This window comes from Oncorhynchus masou, chromosome 29, assembly GCF_036934945.1.
Source record: "Oncorhynchus masou masou isolate Uvic2021 chromosome 29, UVic_Omas_1.1, whole genome shotgun sequence".
Taxonomy (NCBI): Eukaryota; Metazoa; Chordata; class Actinopteri; order Salmoniformes; family Salmonidae; genus Oncorhynchus; species Oncorhynchus masou.
In genome coordinates this window covers 56,586,693-56,608,799 of record NC_088240.1, presented here as the reverse complement: position 1 = coordinate 56,608,799, position 22,107 = coordinate 56,586,693, and the positions used below count along the sequence as shown (strand labels likewise).

Below are 22,107 nucleotides of genomic sequence, written 5' to 3'. Positions count from 1 at the left end.
GTCTATTAATTACAATGAATAGACAATTTCATTGCCATATTTGGGGTTTGTGTGAAGTTCTCTTTCCACCCAGGCGGTGGTAGTAGTTCATTTGGTGCTTTAAAAAACCCAGACATCGCCAGTCCTTAAACATGACCGTAATTACTGAAAAGGTTATGCGTGAAATAAGCAGATGGTGTCTATTTTTGCCTGTGCGTTTTATTGCATGTCTTTGTTAGAAGTTAAATAACGTTTTAATATAAATTTGATTCATTGGCGATCTGAATTCATACTTAATTAATGTTTCTCTTTCAAACACAACATCGCATAATTGTGCGGTAGTTTGTACTCTATATATTACGATTATCACGCTACTGGGAGCGTGCTATGCGCGTTCGGCCTGGCGTCCACACGAACAGGGAGGCGTCAAGCCATTCATTGGGAGGAAGACGGACAAACAGAGAGAGGGGGGAAGAGCAGTACAAACAGACAGTAGTCAAAGCTGGATAATCAAAAGCTGGGGTCCAAACTCAGAGGAATAAGTGTCCGACTGGAAGGCAGAATTAGTTAGGGTGAGATGGCGGAGGTAAGCGATGTTTTGATGTCGGTTTTGTCTACAATCCGGGTTCCGAGGCCCGGGGACCGTGTCCACAAAGACGAATGCGCCTTGTCATTTTCTTCTCCGGTGAGTAAACATCTTCTCGTCTAACGTTATTGGCTTCGAATTACACCTCTTTTATATATGCTTTTTCTTTGGGGATCTTTTTAAAATATTTTTATTTGTGTATTACCAGTTATACAGCTGGCTAGGTTGGTAGTTAGCTAGTCATAACAATAGCTAGCTAACGCGTTAACTTGTTAGCTACTGTAGCTACATTGAGAAACGTTAACCAGCAAGCTAACATCTTTAGCATTCAGCTAACATTAGCTAGCTACTGTAACCAGTGGTTGTCTAATCATTTCCGAATATCATCATGACCAGTTGTCAATGAACTCACAGTAACGATACGTAGTTAGCCAACGTTACATTTCAAGTTTAACGCTAGTTAGCCAGTTGGCTAACTATAGCTGCCACTTGACGTGTCATTCCAACTGTTTAGCTAACTAAAGTTCACTTGCTAGTTAGCATGCTAGATAATCACACTGTCAGTTGTCATGATGATCTTCAATGCTATGAGTTGGTCGCGTGGAAAACTTCAACTACTGTACGGTTACATTCAATAGGTTGTTGGGTAAATTAGTTACCAAGACAGCCAATGTAATGACTAACCTTAATGTTGTTCTCGCATTATTATTTTTTTTATTATTAAACCATATATATACATTTTAGGAGAGTGAAGGGGGCCTGTATGTGTGCATGAACAGTTTCCTTGGGTTCGGCAGCCAGTATGTGGATAGACACCACACCAGGAGTGGACAGCGGGCTTACCTGCACATCTCCCGGACCCGCAAAGCTCCGGTGAGTTACACGCTGTTCCTTCAAACCTTTTACTGAAGTCTGGCAGAGTCTAGCCAGCAATAGAGGCACTTGAGGCTGAATAGTGGCCAAACAACAAACACACTGAGTGTCACATTTCAGTTATCAAAATTATTGCTCTCTAGACAGTACAAAAGTAATACACCTTTACACAATATGACAGGGAAGTGGCAGCATCTAATGACAATGTGCCATCAGGCCAGTTCAGCTGATTTTAATGGCAGCTACTTCTGTTTGGTTTGCTCAACGTCTCTATAAGAAATGATACACTATGAATGAACCACCTTTCTTGTGGATGGAGACATTCCACAATTCACAAAATCTGAATTGTCATTTTCCCCAGAAGGAAGATGATGAGAACTCTGGATCCGGTGACCCACCCAAGAAGAAGCCCACCCGATTAGCCATAGGTAACAGCAGAGTTAACAGTAACACATTTTCAGACGGGCCTATGGCGGGTGCAAAGAACCCCGAAGCAGCCTTCAGGTAGCCTGTGTACCAGTCTGTTTCTGCTAACATTCCACTCCTTGTATTCCATGTCATGACGAGCATGTGTTTAACATATGACACCGAGTGGAATGATAGCTAAACATACTGGTACACAGGCTAGCCTTCAGGGACGCTGACACCAACATTTTCCGTTCTATCCGTTTGTAGCCTAACCTTTCAGAAATTACTCTGCCATGATAGATCAATGAAACTGATATAATGTCTATTTACACTCCTCCTCCTCTCTGTCTCAGGGATCGAGGGAGGGTTCAATGTGGAGCAGGAGCAGTATGAGGAGGAAGTAAAGGTCGTCCTCTTCCCTGATAGACAGGAAGTTACATCCGATGACCTCGCCACCATGCCAGATGTTGTGAGAGAGCGGGTGAGACACTTTGTGGGTGAACACTTCAAGTGCTGCATCAACTTTGCTAATTATGTCTTAAGTGTTGTGTGTTTGTCTGTGTTTAGAAAGAGGCCCTATCATTGCCATGGGCATGTAGTTTTGAATCCATTCATAGTTAGTGTATGCATCGGAAACTTTTTTTAAATTGTCAGGGAGATGGAAATTAATTATAATTTTGACACTGCAAATTGGCCACAGCTAAGCCCAAAAAGAGATTAAAAATAATTGAGACACTATCACTTTTTTGTGGGGAGGATTTAGGAACAGATTTCCTAAAGTAAACTAATTTTATCTGAATTTAGTATTTTTTTGGACCAACTAACTTTGGGGGGGGGGCACTAGCGGGATGGTCTTGTCCCGTGGGCAACCTGTTGTCGACCCCTGCTCTAGGTATTACACTTCATATAGATTGATCATGCATTCTTGTTGTAACCGCTTATAACCTTCTCTATATCCATTTAGGTATCTCTAGCCATGGCGGGGCTGATGTCTGCAGACTCAGTGTCTCACGCCCTGCAGGTGCAGCAGTGGGACGGCGAGGTGCGGGCGGAGTCCCGGCACGCCGTCGAACTCAAGCAGCTCAACAACGGCACCAAGATCCCTCCCAGGTGAGAGGCTTGTTAGGCTCGATTGTTGTTCTGAGCTGGCATTGGCTAGAATATCACGAGCATTCCAGCGTTAAAGGAACTCAACAATTTTGCTTCTTTTGCATCATAAATGTCCATTAATTTCATCCTCGACTTGGATCATATACAAGGTCTGATGGTGAAATTAATATATTAAATAATGTATGTCTATGTAGCCTAAATAAATGTTTCTCTGTCAATCAATCTCTCATTCTCCCTCTGTCTTCCTCTCCATCATTTGATGATTCTTCCTTTCTCTCACTGCCTCTCCCCCTCTCCAACTTTCTCCCTTCGCTCCATCCCTGTCTTCCAGTGGTTGGCGGTGTGAGGTGTGTGACCTGCAGGAGAACCTGTGGATGAACCTGTCGGACGGAAGGGTGTTCTGCGGTCGCAGGTATTTCGATGGCTCCGGGGGGAACAACCATGCCCTCCTGCACTTCCAGCAGACGGGACACCCTCTCGCCGTCAAACTGGGTACCATCACCCCCGACGGCGCAGGTGATGGCAACACAATACGAATACTTGGACACTTGAAACAACACAATTCTGTTTTATTTACCAAGTACTTCTTACTAGTCCCAATATTCCAGCAGTCACAGAATCCATATAGACACCCTTAAATTATTGAAAGGGAACGATTAACAAAACACTGGCAAGGAAAAGGACTCAAAGGAAGTTGTAGCTTGGTTAGAGGCTGTATTCTTTGAGCTTTTGATGTCTGACTTGCTTCTGTGGACTTTCCAGATGTGTACTCCTATGACGAGGATGATATGGTACTGGATCCAAAGCTCCCCGAACACCTGTCCCACTTTGGCATCGACATGATGACCATGGAAAAGGTACTACTGCCGAAATCAATAAAGATACAGGGTCTCTATGGGCAGGTTCTCTCCTGACTCGTCGTCTTTAGTGACCGATATTTTCTTTCATGAATATGGACTATACTTTTCCGTCCGTACTTGCCTTACTGGGGCTTTTAGAGACAAAATGGTGTTCAAAGCTGGCCTGGCCCCATTTTCAATAGCTCATATTTGTGTTATAACAACAAAATTAGAGATGGGACTCTGTGTGATTAGTCCTCTCCATCTGGTTCATCTGTCAGTGTCTTCCCCACTCCCATTCCTTCCCCGTTTCTCCTCTCTCTCCTCGACACCTGTCTTTCCCTCCCTCCCATGCAGACGGAGCATACGATGACAGAGCTGGAGATAGCGGTGAACCAGCGTGTGGGGGAGTGGGAGGTAATCCAGGAGTCAGGGGCCACCCTGCGGCCTCTGTCGGGCCCCGGCCTCACCGGCATGAAGAACCTGGGCAACAGCTGCTACCTCAACTCGGTCATGCAAGTCCTCTTCACCGTGCCTGACTTCCAGAGCAAGTCAGTAACCGTCTATCACTTCTACCTCTGAGTCTGTGTCCCAGATGCAACCCTATTCCATTTCTAGTGTGCTACTTTTGACCAGGGCCCATTGGCCCTGAGATAAAGAGCAATTGAGACGGATTGTAAAAAGAGTGCTGGAAAATACTCACCTTTGTTGTGTGTGTGTGTGTGTACCCCGCCTCAGGTACGTCTCCAACATTGACAAGATCTTCAATGAAGCTCCAAGTGACCCCACCCAGGACTTCAAAACCCAAGTGTGAGTTTCCATCAAATGCGTTTTTATTTTTCAGTGTAGCATGCACACACTCACACAAGCTTAACGTTGTTATCCATTTTGCGTCAAACGGCTTATTAAACCTGCCCTTTCCCAACAACCTTGAGACTACACACACCTGTGTCTGGAAGTATCACAGTGTCAGGGTTATAACACACATGTGTATTCAAAGCTAGTCACACTGCCATACAAATGTTAATGGCACACACATTGGCACTGTGAGATGCATGTGTTATGTTTGGATGGACAGTAGGTCATTGTCTGAAGGTCAGCCTTTCTCCACCAGATGTCACTAACTGTTCACTTATCTGAGAAAAAAAACTATCCATTTCTATGGCCAAGACTAGCATTAGATAAGATACGGGGATGGTAATCGTTAGAACTTATTTTTAAGCCGACCCTATCTGCAGACCATATCTCCTTCAACACTTTCCCCTAATTTATAAGACTGTTTAGTTTAAGAAATAGGATTTGTCCGGATAGATCAGTCATTCCTGTTTTTATTCTCCTCTATTTATACATCTTAAATTGACTTTATTCCCATGTTGTTTTGGTGTTCAACATCTCTTCCTTATTTCAGAGCAAAGCTGGGCTATGGTCTGTTGTCGGGCGAGTATTCCAAACCAGCCCCTGACCCAGGAGAGGGTTCTGAACCCAGCTCTGAACCCAGAGTAAGTGAATGGAAAGCGCAAGAAGATTGTTCAGAAGTTTTTCTTAAGTCGGAATGCTAGCAACCGTAGCACTGGCGCCTCACACACCTGTCTCCAAACATGACATGGTTTTTCCAGTTGTGTTTACATTGTCTAAATAACCATTTTTTGATTTCCAGGGTGACCAGGTTGGCATAGCAGCACGTATGTTCAAAGCACTTGTTGGGCGGGGCCACCCGGAGTTCTCCACCAATCGGCAACAAGACGCCCAGGAGTTCTTATTACATTTCATTAATATGGTGGAGGTAAAGTCTTTCCATCTTCTGTCATCAGTTCCCCCTCCCCCTCTGTTGTCCCCCCTTTTCTTAGTTTTGTTTTATTAACTACCTCAGAGAAACTGTCGTTCGGGGGTGAACCCATCTGAAGCCTTCCGTTTCCTGGTAGAGGAGAGGATCGTCTGTCAGCAGTCACAGAAAGCAAAGTACACGCAGAGGGTGGACTACATCCTCCAGCTACCTGTGCCCATGGACCAGGCCACCAACACAGGTGAGGGGCTCATGGGGAATGTAGTTTGTTATTGTGTCAATTCCCTTGGTTTTTATTGAAGCCTTGTTAAATAAGTCAACCAACAAGTTTTTATAAGTCAAATATATTCTTCACAAAATAACATTTATTTAAATTGAATACATCAATTATCCCTCCCTCTCTCCATCAGAGGAGCTGCAGGAGGCTGAGCGTCGGCGTGAGGAGGCAGACTCGTCGGGAGCCCCTCCCCCCGCGCCAGTGCGAGCCTGTATCCCGTTCACAGCGTGCATGGCGGCTCTCAGCGAACCGGAGACGCTCACAGACTTCTGGAGCTCCGCCGCGCAGGCCAAGACCACCGCCACCAAGTACGCACACGATTTACTCAGTTTGTCAATCTATCAATCAGTTTCCCAGTCAATTAAATGTCTTTCCCAACTCCAGTCCACGAGTACCCACAATGGCACACATTTTTGTAATAGCCCCGGACAGGCACGCCTGATTCAACTTGTCATCAAGCCCTCAATGAGTTGAATGAGGTGAGCTTGTCTGGGGGTCCAACAAAAACGTGTGCTGTACTGGGGTACTGTAGTTGGAAAACTCTGAATTAAATCATCCCATCAATGCATTTTCCAAGGGAAAATGTAGTTTGTAATTAGTCTCGCTCCCGCTTCATCCCTCTTTCAGGACCACACGCTTTGCCTCTTTCCCTGACCACATGGTTATCCAGGTTAAGAAGTTCACTTTTGGACAGGACTGGGTCCCCAAGAAACTAGGTGAGTAGTCTGCTCTGCACACAGTGTAAACAAGGTCGACATGATCTTCTGTATTGAATACCATTTTATTTTAATTTACATACACATGCAACATCTACATCTATGGGTTATCACAGACGACATTGGTTCAATTCAAGTGGGAAATTCCATTGTAGTTGCTTGACAAGTCCAAGGAACCACACATTTTTAAATTACTTTTCCATTAATGTGAGAACTGAAATGTGGGATGAATGTGGCACAGTTCCTGTCAACTAAATAGATGTTTGTTTGTCCCTGCAGACGTGAGCATCGACGTTCCCGACACGCTGGACCTGACTGCGCTCCGTGGGACCGGCCAGCAGCCAGGGAGAGGAGCTTCTGCCAGAGGTGGCCCCACCCCCTCTCATGACCCCTGACGTGGAGGTCAAAGGTATCCTGGGTTCCCACGGCAACGAGGAGGACGACTCGCTCTACTCCCCACTACTGTGTCAGTCTCTCTCCTTTCTGATCTTTCCTTCCTTCATCCCTTCGTTCCGTCGTCATATTTTCCTTTTCTTCTTTCCCTCTTATGTTTTCTCCATGTTTTTGTGTTTACACCTTTTTGAATTTTGGTTTTGTATTTTCAGTGAGGTGATGTGAGTTATCATTTCAATCCTATGGTGGGAAAGAGACTTGGTTTTACTCTTATTGTCCAGAATGAGTTTAATGTGGTGTGCCAAAGTGCTTTTATTACGTTGGCTGTCTCCAAATGTCCAGTTTCTCAGCAGTTGTTAGGACCATTCATGACATCCGTATTGTTGCTGCCGTCTGTGGAGTGCATCCATATAATTAGACCCTCTCCCCTCCTCGCTCTCTCAGCCCCAGTCCTGGATGACTCTACCGTATCCCAGTTGTGTGAGATGGGATTCCCACTGGAGGCCTGCAGGAAGGCTGTGTACTATACTGGGAATACTGGAATCGACGCAGCCATGAACTGGGTCATGGGCCACATGGACGACCCAGGTAGGTTCCGGAGGATCAGTTTTGCCAAATATACCAGAAAACACGTGTGTCTGTCATGGAGGGCTGTAATTGGGTGGTGTTTGTTGAGAAATGTACACTACCGGTCAAAAAACATTGTAAAATAATAGTGAAGACATCAAAACTATGAAATAACACATATGGAATCATGTCGTAAACAAATCAAAATATATTTTATTTGAGATTCTTCATATAGCCACCCTTTGCCTTGACAGCTTTGCACGCTCTTGGCATTCTCTCAACCAGCTTCACCTGGAATGCTTTTCCAACAGTCTTGAAGGAGTTCCCACATGCTGAGCACTTGTTGGCTAATTTTCCTTCAATCTGCGGTCTGACTCATCCGAAACTATTTCAATTTGGTTGAGGTCAGGTGATTGTCGATGCCAGGTCATCTGGTGCAGCACTCCATCACTCTACTTCTTGGTCAAATAGCCCTTTCACAGCCTGGAGGTGTGTTGGGTCGTTGTCCTGTTGAAAAACAAATTATAGTCCTACTAAGCGCAAACCAGGTGGGACGACGTATCGCTGCAGGATGCTGTGGTAGCCATGCTGGTTAAGTGTGCCTTGAATTCTAAATAAATCACTGACAGTGTCACCAGCAAAGCACCATAACACCTCCATGCTTTACGGTGGGAACCACACATGCGGAGATCATCAGTTCACCCAAACCGCGTGTAACGGTTTTGACTTGAGGTTATTGTTTATAGGGGTACCAGGTAGGTTGTGCCTACCAGGGAAAATATTGATGTCTCCTTTTGGTTTGGGAGGAAATGAGTCCCATCTGGTCCGTCAAGTCTACACCAATACAAAGGACTCATGTAAAAGTCAGGATGGACATACACTTTTCATAAACCCATAAAACATTAGAAATAGCTTCAAAACAGCTTTATTCTTTTGCGTGGGTTGTATTACCAACATAAATGATCACACACATAATAAAACAAACAACGAGCTCTGGTTCCTCAAGAAAAGTCCAGTACCTCGGGCCTACAAGAGTCCAGCCCGGTAAAGGAGTTCAGGGAACTCAAGTGACCTTAGTCACGCAATGTTTGTCCATTCATAAAAGTGTAGAGTAAACCCAGTCTCAATCATACAATCAATAACTCTTTTACCACACAACCATAAAGAGTATCAATTCTCAATAAGTCTTCAACTACAACTGACCACATAAATCATCACGGTATACATCACACTAAAACAAATGAAATACCGTATAAAATATAGTTGTAGTCAATCGGTCAGTCAGACAATCCAATCCGCCAACAGATCTCCAGCGGAGAAAGGCCACGACGAAACAGCTGAGACCAACTGAGATGTGTCGTCCAAAGGAAAAAAATGAGTGGATCCGGGTTAAAGTTGAGACAAGGCTACAAAGCACACTTTTTAAATACAACAAAACAAACAGCGTAAAGAAGCTTCAGAACTGAGGGTTGAACACATTCGCACCACCATCACAACCCCACTTTTGCGCAGCTGATGCTGGCTATTTAATTGTGAATTAAAGGGGAAGCACCCTATTGGAAGTAAAAACACTGAGATGGTTCAGACAAATTCAGGGCCATCTCACAAAGACACGGCGGTTTGATCCAAAAATCTCAAACTTGGACTCCAGACCAAAAGACACATTTCCACCGGTCTAATGTCCATTGCTTGTGTTTCTTGGCCCAAGGAAGTCTCTTCTTCTTATTGATGTCCTTTAGTAGTGGGTTCTTTGCAGCAATTTGACCATGAAGGCCAGATTCACACAGTCTCCTCTGATCAGTTGATGTTGAGATGTGTCTCTTACTTGAACTCTGTGAAGCATTTATTTGGACTGCAATTTCTGATGCTGGTAATTCGAATGAACTTACCCTCTGAAGCAGAGTTAACTCTGGGTCTTCCTTTCCTGTGGCGGTCCTCATGAGAGCCAGATTCATCATAGCCATTGATGGTTTTTGCGACTGCACTTGATGAAACTTTCAAAGTTCTTGAAATGTTCCTTATTGACTGACCTTCATGTCTGAATGTAATGGTGGACTGTCGTTTCTCTTTGTTTATTTGAGCTGTTCTTGCCATAATATGGACTTGATATTTTACCAAATAGGGCTATCCGCTTGCTATTTGAAGAATCTCAAATATAAAATATATTTTTGATTTGTTGAACACTTTTTTTTTTGGTTACTACATGATTCCGTATGTGTTATTTCATAGTTTGATGTCTTTACTATTCTACAATGTAGAAAATAGCAAAAAATAAAGAAAAAACCCTTGGAATGAGTAGGTGTTATAAAGCGTAAGTTAAATGGTATGGACTGCCATGTGTTTGAACATGAAGTAGAACCAGTTCATAATTTCTTACTCATGTTTTACAATGGTAATTTCACGACAGCATGTAATTGATTTCATTATGTACATTATATTCACGTTCCCTGTGATTGGCTGCAGATTTCTCCGCTCCCTTGGTGTTGCCGGGCACCAGCTCCGCTCCCGGGACCACGCCCACAGAGAGCATTTCTGAGGAGCACCTAGCAACCATTGTCTCCATGGGCTTCAGCCGAGACCAGGCCACGCGAGCACTGAGGGCCACGGTGAGACGGTGTTTCCCTTACCATTACTATGAATTTAATAAACTCCCCTTCATGTCTAGCACTGCTGTAGTGACCGAACTCCTTGATGTTGGTTTAAAAAATAATACAAAAACTGCAGAGAGATTTCGCACATGCTCAGTAGCTGTATTCACCTCGTGTAATTTACAGGTATGATTAGACCTTTGGCACAATATACTCTATTCTAGCACACAGTTGACGTTCACACATGCATTCTTCATTTGTGCTGCTGGTCAGGTCTCCAACCTTAAACCAAGTGGTCTCTCCTATCCTTCTCCTCTTCCAGAGTAATGTCCTAGAGCGCGCCGTGGACTGGATCTTCTCCCACCTGGATGATCTAGAGTCCATGGAGGTTTCGGAGGGGGGCCGCTCGGCTGCCGAGAGTGAGGGGTTCAGGGAGCCCCCTCCGGGGCCTAAAGTCCGAGACGGACCAGGCAGTAAGTCAACAGCGAGAGGAAGGGGGTGGGTCCAGTTTGAGTTGGACGTTTGAACATATTTTAATATTCTCTTCAAAGCATCTATGTACGCACTCCCGGGAAAACAAAGAATATACTTAATTTTTTCCACCTCAACATTTATTGGTTTTCTTTGTGGAAAGCATATTAAATGTATTTTGACAATGCACACAGACTCCAAATTCTTGTCTGTCCATGTCTTTCAATTTGAAAAACCCTGTATTCAGGTTTATGTCAAATTGCAGTATAGATTCACTGTCACTGATGTCTCTACTATGTACATCTTCCCTTTTCTCCTCTATCCTCCCCTCCCTCTCTTCCAGAGTATGAACTGTTTGCCTTCATCAGTCACATGGGCACGAGCACTATGTGTGGCCACTACGTCTGCCACATCAAGAAGGACCAACAGTAAGCGCCATTCTCTCTCCATTTCATATAGAAGAAACCACTCCTTTTATAAATGAATGTCATTCTACTTAATGCCCACTTCTGTGGTGCACGGTGTTGCTGATGAGATTCTGTGGTTATAACAATCTAGACAAAGCTTTAAAGTGCTTTTTTCTTGTGTTCTCATGTCTGTCTTTTTCTCTTCTCTCGCTCTCTCTCTCTTGCTCTGTCTCTCTCTCTCAGGTGGGTTATCTTTAACGATCAGAAAGTGTGTGCCTCAGAGAAGCCGCCCAAGGACCTGGGTTACCTCTACTTCTACCGGAGAGTCACCGAGTGAACGGAGGGGGGCAGACTTTCACTTAGGGAGGGGAAGAGGGTCGCCAACATGCACATATACACACTGTCACACACTGAGCTAGAATGCTCTGACACACGCTTCTGAACTGACAAATGTAGGGTTTAAATAAATACACTTTTCCCACAGCTATGTACGCAGACACAGGCAGGTGGAATGGATGGGGTGTTTTAAAGGAGAAGTTCCCCCCCCCCCCACCCTTCCACTTTTTACAAACACAGTAGTGTTGGTGGAAGGCTGCTGATGTATTCACCCCTTCTAAGTCTATACTCATCTTGCAACTGACACCAATCAACTCGTGATAGATACTGGTAATCATTATACAGTGTCTATGGCAACAATGTTCCCGCCCCCCCTCTTCCCTGAACAACATGCCACTTATTGACTAGCATCCGTTGTATTGTTATTGCTTCTTAAGCCAAGCACTGCCTCCCTTCTCTCCCCCTTCTGTGTTCCAACATGGCATTTTCATAAGTTTGGCATCCACAGTAATAGAGGAAAAGGTTAATAAAATACAAAAAAATTACATTTGTATTTAAAAAACAACAACTAAATAAAGTAAAATAAAAACTAAACGGGTTGTTCTTTCAAGTGTGGTGAGGGTGATATCTGGCTGATTTTAGTTTGGTTTATTTTGCTCAAATGAATTCCTTTGTTACTTCTGCTCTGACAAATAAAGATGTCTTTGTGTCTCTGCTTGTTGTGTGATTGTGTTGAGATGGATGCGACTAGTGGCCATGCTGCGCTGGGTCCTTATATTCAGGCTCTTGCTGAGGAGCCGGGGATACCTGGTTAGTCATGGTGCTCTGCACTGGCATCAGGCCACAGACTCAACATCTTCCAGAGGGCTGTTACATGCCAGTGACAAGTAGTGAGAGTGCAACCATAGGTCTTGTCTTCATCACAGGGTGGGAGTGGGATCGTTGTGGGGGTTAATTGGTTGATATCAGTTACACCTGCCACCATACTACATTTTGGCCCATTTTATGTTTGCTGCTACTATGCTCTTCTAAGAACTAATTTAGTAGTCTTGTGGGTGTGTATATCTTCATGGCCACATGCCTGGAAGACCCAAGGCCATCTCATTGAATATCAGTTTTGCCATTCAATTTATTTTGATGATCGGCCAGAAAAAATGTAATATCCTACTTTTATTTGGTTTAATAGCGTGGTTTTACAAGGTAGACTTTTATTAAAGTAGGCTACTATTGATTCTGCGCAAATGCAATGTTTCCCATAAACAGCAGATTTTGCAGATTGGACTCTTAGTAAGGAGCCCATTTCCTATGAAGTTGGGTCACTGGTGGAAGGTGAATACAGAATCAAATAAGGAGTTTGCAAAGAAGGCGCAGGCAAGTAGCATGCGTAAACCCACAATCTTTCCAAAGTGCAGACGCATTTCTCGATCTCTTCCGCTCTACTCCGTCACTATCCTCAAAGCATACTCATTAGTGTATTTTCGCGAAAGGACAAAGTGTTTTTTTCTCAGATTTTTGTAACCGAAGACGTTTATAGAATCAATTTCAGGTGAATTACAGATCAGGTAATATTAATGTTCCCATATGCTTGTCGGAGCTAGTTCACTTGCTTGGGCTATATGTTTTTTTTTTTTACCCAGAGAGAAGAGGAGCTTTATTTTTATTTCGTGGGAAATGTTGAAGGGAGAGGGGAAGGATAATCAACTTTTACCGGTTGAATTTAGACACAAATATAATACAAAAAAATATATTACATTTCTCCAGAAATATGTTTTACAAATATGCAAATTACGCAGTATATCATATTTGCATATTGCGCAGATCCATTTTTCTGGACGAAACCAGCCTAAATATGTTGGAGTCATTTTGTATAGACACTCCCGGACCGGACTAAAATTTGATTAACGCAGATGCTTCTTAGTTGGGGTGTGGGAAGAGTCTGACTTAGACTACCAAACGCCTATTTAGACCGAATCACCATCTCTTCAAAGTAAGTTACTAAACATAGTCAGTCCAGTTTGTGACATTCTCTATGAAATGGACATTTAAATTATCTGTCATTTAATGTAGTGAGCTTTTGAAAATATTGATGTATGTCGATTTTAAAGTCTTTAAAATGCATTAAAATGTTTATGATGGTAGTATGATTAACTAAAGAAAATCTCAATTATCATCAAGTTTTGAAAATACAAATATTATCTGACCAAAACACCAACAAATCTCAAAACTGATAGGTAGATGCAAAAATGTCATTTCAGCCTGGCCTTAAAACTGTTGAATCACCACAATCATCAGTAGGTTATTAGAATGTTCCATAACACACAAAGAAATGTAAAAAAAAGAAGAAAAAAAAAGAAAAGCTACAGCAAATGAATAGCTCTTGATCAATAGTACATCGATGAGATATTATAGGATAGGCTCTTATCGAGCAACATCTATGTTTTTAGCCATGTTTTTATTTGTTAGGCTACTTCTTTGCCAATAAAGCAACCATAGATTAACAGCCTACTCAATAGCCTACACAATACCAACAATAATGGCCTGTCGCCTATCACTGTTTGTGAGTTAATCCGAGTGAGATGATACACCATGATACGAATATAAGAATTATTAGGCTAATGCAATTTTGTCAAATGTTTCATTTGATTACAGGTGGTTCATAATAAAGATGATTAGTACATTTTAAAGTAGCCTATAATTCACCTCTGTGAATAGCATGGCATTCAGATATAGGCTTTGTGGAATAATTGAATATTTTAAAGTTATCAAAGATAGTGTTAAGAATTACATCGATATCAAACACCTGATAAAGTATGAAATGCCGATTTCAAGTAGGCATACGGTATCATTATAAATAAATGGGTCTTCATTTAATTAAGTTGCTCAAGCAAAAGGTGAATATTGTTAAATGGTAAAGCATTGCCCCACTACTAATACAGCTCTAATAAGTTATTACGATCAATCTGAATGAAACAAATAGTGAAAATGAGTTAATTATATATAATTACTATTTACTAAAACAATTGTGGAGTGATAGATCACTTGTTGTTATTCAAAAAACCATCTTCAGAGGGATATCATTCTTGAAGATATGTAACTAATATTATACTGTAAATTAGAATATTTACCACCTTTGTTGTCTATTTTCTGTTAATTTATTTACTGGGACTTCTATCTCTGATCTATGAGGTAAGGCACAAAGTTATTTGTATTTTGCTCTGATATAGACTAATGATTTTCATATTTGCGTGTTTCGATAATAATGGTGATGATGATTATACATATTTATATACTCAATCACAGTTCATTACATATGTTTTGTTGTTATCGTTAAGAGAGGCCTATATGCGTATTCATGTTATTATATATAGATCTACCTGTTCCTTTGAAATGTGTCAAATGTTTGGAGTAAATTCTGAAGATAATGAAAAGATAGAAAATAATCTAGCCCTGCTCAGAAAACTATCATCACATCTCTAGTCATGCAAAGAAACATTTGACTCTTTTTACTTTTTTTTCACAGATGTTTTCATCTTTTATACATATATAAATGTTAGAGAGAGAGAGAGAGAGGAAGTAGCCATGTGGTTAGAAACCACAAGTTCGCTCAAACAGAAGCACATGTAAGAACATAAAGTCTAAGTCTAGTTTTAAAGTCTTGATTAAACTCTACTTAGAAATATACTTAAGCCAAACAAAGATAATTTTTATAGAATATATTTGACATTTTATATTTGTTTCAAAACAGTCAATCTCTCCTTAAAATGTTCTATGCATTTTGACTGCATGAACGTAATTTAAATTTGCATTCCAGATTTCAGATAAAAGGTCCAATATGAAGACTTTCTCCTGGTTTGTGTTCGGTGGGTAAAGATCTACACTACATGATTGAAATTTTAAAATGTTGTTGTATTCATTTTACTCTTACTTTTACCCCTCACACACACACACACACGCACGCACGCACGCGCACGCACGCACGCACGCACACACACACACACACACACACACACACACACACACACACACACACACACACACACACACACACACACACACACACACACACACACACACACACACACACACACACACACACACACACACACACCTGTCTCTTCTCTCTCTTTCTATTAAACTCAAAGGGCTTTATTGGCATGGGAAACATTGCCAAAGCAAGTGGAATAGACAATAAACAGAAGGGAAATAAACAAGGGAAATAAAACAATCAGAAATTAACAGTAAACATTACACTCACAAAAGTTTTAAAATAATATATACATTTCAAATGTTATATTATTGGCTATGTACAGTGTTGAAACAATGTGCAAATAGTTCAAGTATGAAAGGGAAAAGAAATAAACAGATTAATCTCTCTCTATCAATTACATTTCAATTCAGTATGCTTTATTGAAATGGAAAGTTAATAATATATTATAATTCTAGTAACAGAAGCACTTTAATAATAATAAAGTGATTGCAGTACTCTCTCTCTCTCTCTCTCTCTCTCTCTCTCTCTCTCTCTCTCTCTCTCTCTCTCTCTCTCTCTCTCTCTCTCTCTCTGCTCAGCCCTGTGTATTCTCCATGTGGTGGGTGAGGTGATCTACAAGAGAATTGGTCTGCCTGTCAATATTGATTGTGGAGTCAAGACGTCTAACAAGGATATGGAGTGGAGTCATAAAGCTGTGGGTGGAAGTGAATCTGTGCTCATCGTGGATTATTTTGGGAAGAGTGGCAAAGAGCGGAAAGGTGGATAGAAAATAGGTCATTACAAATAAATAAATTGGTTATTTCATGAAAAAAGGGGTGGCAGGGTAGCCTAGTGGTTAGAGCGTTGGACTACTAACCGAAAGGTTGTAAGTTCAAAACCCTGAGCTGACAAGGTACGAATCTGTTGTTCTTCCCATGAATATGCAATTAACCCACTGTTCTGAGGCCATCATTGAAAATAAGAGTTTGTTCTTAACTGACCTGCCTAGTAAAATTTAAAGAAGTGTTTCCTAAAATACTGCATAGATCTTATGCTGTAAAACAAATGCTGTTTTGTACGTGTTCATTATAGCCCTTGTCTTTTCCTCATGTCAGGAAATGCTCCCATGGTTGAAAGGGCGAAAGTGAGACGGAACCGGCTGGAAATCTCTGCTCTAAATGATGGTGATGCCGGACTTTACATCTGTAAGGTGGACGGGAAAGACATGGATCACAGACTCAACATTGTCACAGGTGTCACTCATCATAGGGTTATGGGGGTGTCCAGCAAGTGAATGTGGACACCAGTCCTGCAAACTAGCAGTTTTTATAGCAGTGATAGTGAAGTGATATTATTATTGCTAGTACATTTGAATGAACCCACCCAAGCAAATCTGGGTTCAAATACTACTTGAAATCATTTCAAATGCTGTATCTGTGCTTGATTGAGCTTCCATGTTGCAATGGAACCAATAGAAACGTCTCAAAAATGCAATCCTCACCCAATTAGCACTCAAGGCAGGCTAAAGCAAATACTCAAAGTATTTAAAAGATTTAAAATTGTATTTGAACCCAGATCTGCACCAGAGGTAAATTCTAATGGCAGAATTCATCTGGCAAAAGCTTCTGTGTTCCCATTAGACATTTCTCCCTCTGTCTTTTCCCTCCCTATCTTTTCCTCCTCGCTTTCTTTTCATACTCTACCCCTCCCTCTTTATTTTCCCTCTCCCTTCATCCCTCTCCCTTCCTCCCTCTCTCCCCCCCCCCTGTCTGAACCAGTCAAGGTCCACCCCTCCAATGAACTCAACGAAGGCAACAATGCTATCCTCGAGTGCCAGGTGACAGGAGTGGATCCCTTGCCCAGTGTGGAGTGGGTTAGTCCAGGTGGAAAGGTGGAAGGGGCCCCTGGACGACCTGGCTCTAGGAATGTCTCTTTCAGCTCTGTGGCCCTGTCAGACACAGGAGAATGGACATGTCAGATTACTCAGGATGAGAAGACACACAAAGAGACTCAGACCATCAACGTGAGAAGTAGGTAATAGGTGGTAGCATCCCCAATACAACATGGCAGTAATGAATATAACAATGCTTTTGTCTTTTCTCTCCTAGGTTTGAGGCCGAACAAGGGCCAAGATGATGGGCAGGGGCACAGTGGACCTAACTCTGATGTAAACACAGTGACTACTTGCCATCACTGTGAGTATCACTACTTTGTGAACGAATCAAATCCAATCAAATCAAATTTTATTTGTCACATACATATGGTTAGCAGATGTTAATGCGAGTGTAGCGAAATGCTTGTGCTTCTAGTTCCGACAATGCAGTAATAACCAACAAGTAATCTAACTAACAATTCCTAAACTACTGTCTTATACACAGTGTAAGGGGATAAAGAATATGTACATAAGGATATATGAATGAGTGATGGTACAGAGCAGCATAGGCAAGATACAGTAGATGGTATCGAGTACAGTATATACATATGAGATGAGTATGTAAACAAAGTGGCATAGTTAAAGTGGCTAGTGATACATGTCTTACATAAGGATGCAGTCGATGATATAGAGTACAGTATATACGTATGCATATGAGATGAACAATGTAGGGTAAGTAACATTATATAAGGTAGCATTGTTTAAAGTGGCTAGTGATATATTTACATCATTTCCCATCAATTCCCATTATTAAAGTGGCTGGAGTTGAGTCAGTGTCAGTGTGTTGGCAGCAGCCACTCAATGTTAGTGGTGGCTGTTTAACAGTCTGATGGCCTTGAGATAGAAGCTGTTTTTCAGTCTCTCGGTCCCAGCTTTGATGCACCTGTACTGACCTCGCCTTCTGGATGATAGCGGGGTGAACAGTCAGTGGCTCGGGTGGTTGATGTCCTTGATGATCTTTATGGCCTTCCTGTAACATCGGGTGGTGTAGGTGTCCTGGAGGGCAGGTAGTTTGCCCCCGGTGATGCGTTGTGCAGACCTCACTACCCTCTGGAGAGCCTTACGGTTGAGGGCGGAGCAGTTGCCGTACCAGGCGGTGATACAGCCCGCCAGGATGCTCTCGATTGTGCATCTGTAGAAGTTTGTGAGTGCTTTTGGTGACAAGCCGAATTTCTTCAGCCTCCTGAGGTTGAAAAGGCGCTGCTGTGCCTTCTTCACGATGCTGTCTGTGTGAGTGGACCAATTCAGTTTGTCTGTGATGTGTATGCCGAGGAACTTAAAACTTGCTACTCTCTCCACTACTGTTCCATCGATGTGGATAGGGAGGTGTTCCCTCTGCTGTTTCCTGAAGTCCACAATCATCTCCTTAGTTTTGTTGACGTTGAGTGTGAGGTTATTTTCCTGACACCACACTCCGAGGGCCCTCACCTCCTCCCTGTAGGCCGTCTCGTCGTTGTTGGTAATCAAGCCTACCACTGTTGTGTCGTCCGCAAACTTGATGATTGAGTTGGAGGCGTGCGTGGCCACGCAGTCGTGGGTGAACAGGGAGTACAGGAGAGGGCTCAGAACGCACCCTTGTGGGGCCCCAGTGTTGAGGATCAGTGGGGAGGAGATGTTGTTACCTACCCTCACCACCTGGGGCGGCCCGTCAGGAAGTCCAGTACCCAGTTGCATAGGGCGGGGTCGAGACCCAGGGTCTCGAGCTTGATGACGAGCTTGGAGGGTACTATGGTGTTGAATGCTGAGCTGTAGTCGATGAACAGCATTCTCACATAGGTATTCCTCTTGTCCAGATGGGTTAGGGCAGTGTGCAGTGTGGTTGAGATTGCATCGTCTGTGGACCTACTTGGGCGGTAAGCAAATTGGAGTGGGTCTAGGGTGTCAGGTAGGGTGGAGGTGATATGGTCCTTGACTAGCCTCTCAAAGCACTTCATGATGACGGTGAGTGCTACGGGGCGGTAGTCGTTTAGCTCAGTTACCTTAGCTTTCTTGGGAACAGGAACAATGGTGGCCCTCTTGAAGCATGTGGGAACAGCAGACTGGTATAGGGATTGATTGAATATGTCCGTAAACACACCAGCCAGCTGGTCTGCGCATGCTCTGAGGGCGCGGCTGGGGATGCCGTCTGGGCCTGCAGCCTTGCGAGGGTTAACACGTTTAAATGTTTTACTCACCTCAGCTGCAGTGAAGGAGAGACCGCATGTTTCCGTTGCAGGCAGTGTCAGTGGCACTGTATTGTCCTCAAAGCGGGCAAAAAAGTTATTTAGTCTGCCTGGGAGCAAGACATCCTGGTCCGTGACTGGGCTGGATTTCTTCCTGTAGTCCGTGATTGACTGACTACTGATTCATTGTTTCATTTTCCTCATGGTAAAGGTATTGGAAGCTCCTACTTTATTCAATCTCTCCTTAACATTGGTCAATTCAGGACGGGAGGAGGGGTTGTTACAAAAAAATAAAACGGTATTGTTTCTAATTAATCTAAAGTGATTCAATAAAATCAAAGCAAAGCAACTATGGTAAATTCTATCTCCACAAGTGTGAAATGCCAAATTTCGAGTCAACCGTGCATTGACGTCAATACGACGATTTCAAGGGTGAGTTGCCACTTCCGAGGTCTTCACTGAGGTGCTCCCTGGTTGTGTGTCTCTCAGGTACCAAAAACAGCCAGCAGCCCGTTGAGTTGGTGCCCATGCTGGGCTTAAACCTGTGGGTGTGGGTGGCAGTGGGAGCAGGATGCCTGGTGGGGATCTTACTCCTGGTGACCATTGTTCTCCTGCACCGCAGGAACAAAAGAATGAAGGTGAGGAGACAGTCTAGAGGGGAGGGATCAATGAAAATGTCACTGCCAAACTTATAAACCATAGTGATCTATAAGTATATATAGATCAATATATACTTTAAAAAATATATATTGTCAGCGCAATAGAAAGCTGTATCGGTCTGCTAATACAGGACTAGTAAATGCCTTAGTGCACTGCAGTTGTGAGAAAAGACAGTATAATATTATTAATATATTTTTAAAATTCAGATTTTTACAGTGGGTACTGCAGCCCACTCAGCACCCATACTTCCCACGGCTATGTCTATATCCCAATTAATTATTGATTTAGTTACGTTCAGGTGGAGTGAGTGCTTAACAGCAAATGAAGGAGAAAGACAATACATGTTTTTCTCCCTCAGAGAAGAGCCCGGAAGATGAAGAACATCAGAGTGCCCCTGAAGTCCAACGACTACTGCCAGTGTAACCGGTAGCTACTCTATTGCTCTATCTAGTAGAATCATAGACGAGAATTTCTGCACACGGTGTATTCCTGAACAGTCACGTAGACCAGTGGTTTTCAAACCCTCCCCCTTTACAATTTGTTGTAGCTCTGAACTAGCTCACCTGATTTGCCTATTCAAGTGCTTGATGATTAGTTTACAAGTTGAATCAGGTTTGCTAGCTATGGAAATAATATTTGAAATACATGGAACTATGTAATATAAAGTAGTTAGTGATACATCGTCAAGTTTAATGTTGTAACACATGTATTTCACAGCACACTTGAGGGTCCACCCCGGAGGACGCAGAGAGAGAAGCCTTCGGCTGGACCACGGCAACAGCGCTGATGGAGCGGAGTATTATGGGCTGGAACATGATTGCTTGACGACACAGGGTGGATGGAAGAATGATCGAGAGAGAGAAAAGTAGTCTTATACAGTTTGTGAGATTCAAGGGAGAGAGAGAGAAAGAGAGAGGGGGGGGGGATAATGTAAATGGGCTTATGTCCGTTTCAGAAATATGAATGATGAAATGATATAAACTGAAAATCACATGTTGAAGGAAGAAACAAACACTGTTATTCTTACCTATATGTTATTGAATGTCATCTGACATCTTTTCCACATTGTCAGAGCATCCTCTGCTGCATTGCATCTTTGTGCTTAGATCATTTTCAATGACCATTTATTTTCACACAAAGCCTGAGACTTACACTGCACGGTTTTAGAATGATTCTTGCTGTGATATTGTTCAGCGTGGCATATTTACAGACGTTACAATTTTGTCAACTTTCATGGCTACTTTTTTTAAATACCCGCTTGTTATGTTATGATTTGATATACCTGTTAAATTAAAGTGTTTTCTTGTTGAAAGGAATACAGATCATATAAAGCATTTTTTTTTTTTTTTTTTTGCGGTTTGATTTCAAACATAATATGCACCGCTGAGTCTCGTCTCACTTTGAATGAGTATACGTTTTACTTGAGTCTTTTTGAACACTTACTTTAGCCTCCTACTACATACATTCTGGTGGCGTTGTCAGTGGTTGCGTTTCACTAACTGGCGCAGTGGAGTGCAGACAGCTGTCAGTGACAACGTAGACTCCAACCATGTCGAGTGACGTCTTGGAGTTGTGAGTCCAGTAAAAAAACAACTGTGTGTGTGTGTAAAAACAAGCAGTGTGTGTGTGTGTAAAAACTAAAGGTGCCCAAATGGTCATACTTGAATAAGAGTAAAGATACCTTTAATAGAAAAGGACTCAAGTAAAAGTGAAAGTCACCCAGTAAAATACAACTTGAGCAAAAGTCTAGAAGTATTAGAAAAAGTCTATTAAATTCAAGTCTAAGCTAACATATGCACTTGTTTTTAAGATGGTCATACCATTGATCGTTTCGAATTTAAGGACCCCTTTAGGTATCAAAAATTATTTTAATTATATTCTAATTCTGATTCTATTCTGTTTGTATTATTTCATAAAATGACCTTTACTACAATAGCTCATAGAAACAGCTTGAGTAACACATTCATAAATGGCAAAAAATAAATATATTCGTTTTTTTTAACAAATATTTAACCCCTTATTTTTGTTGGCACAAAAATCTCCAAACCTCCA

At 42.3% G+C, this 22,107-nt stretch overlaps 2 protein-coding genes across 2 annotated transcripts; both read left to right on the top strand.

The window, feature by feature from the left end:
* Positions 1-385: 385 nt before the first annotated feature.
* On the top strand, positions 386-12,044 carry LOC135520053 (ubiquitin carboxyl-terminal hydrolase 5-like). Its single transcript, XM_064945368.1, is given in 21 exon segments — positions 386-664; positions 1,310-1,438; positions 1,800-1,866; positions 2,200-2,327; positions 2,811-2,956; positions 3,288-3,472; positions 3,719-3,813; positions 4,153-4,346; positions 4,534-4,605; positions 5,204-5,294; positions 5,453-5,578; positions 5,666-5,819; positions 5,989-6,163; positions 6,483-6,571; positions 6,851-6,915; positions 6,917-7,037; positions 7,409-7,552; positions 9,995-10,137; positions 10,442-10,592; positions 10,934-11,018; positions 11,241-12,044. Coding segments are annotated over 21 exon segments (2,562 nt in total). The 5' UTR covers positions 386-556; the 3' UTR covers positions 11,335-12,044.
* A 608-nt stretch (positions 12,045-12,652) lies between these two features.
* LOC135520054 (uncharacterized) lies at positions 12,653-21,371 on the top strand. Its single transcript, XM_064945369.1, has 9 exons — positions 12,653-12,895; positions 15,145-15,193; positions 15,900-16,079; positions 16,416-16,553; positions 17,079-17,330; positions 17,409-17,495; positions 19,885-20,033; positions 20,414-20,481; positions 20,773-21,371. The coding sequence occupies exons 2-9, from the start codon at positions 15,166-15,168 to the stop codon at positions 20,840-20,842; spliced, it is 972 nt and encodes a 323-aa protein (XP_064801441.1). The 5' UTR covers positions 12,653-12,895; positions 15,145-15,165; the 3' UTR covers positions 20,843-21,371.
* The last annotated feature ends 736 nt before the right edge of the window (positions 21,372-22,107 follow it).

Excerpts from the sequence above, each read along its gene's own strand:
- LOC135520054 (XM_064945369.1), top strand. The coding sequence starts at position 15,166 with ATGAAGACTTTCTCCTGGTTTGTGTTCG. Across the intron at positions 16,080-16,415 it reads GAGTGGCAAAGAGCGGAAAG|GAAATGCTCCCATGGTTGAA; the intron begins GTGGATAGAAAA and ends TCCTCATGTCAG. Across the intron at positions 20,482-20,772 it reads GACTACTGCCAGTGTAACCG|CACACTTGAGGGTCCACCCC; the intron begins GTAGCTACTCTA and ends TGTATTTCACAG.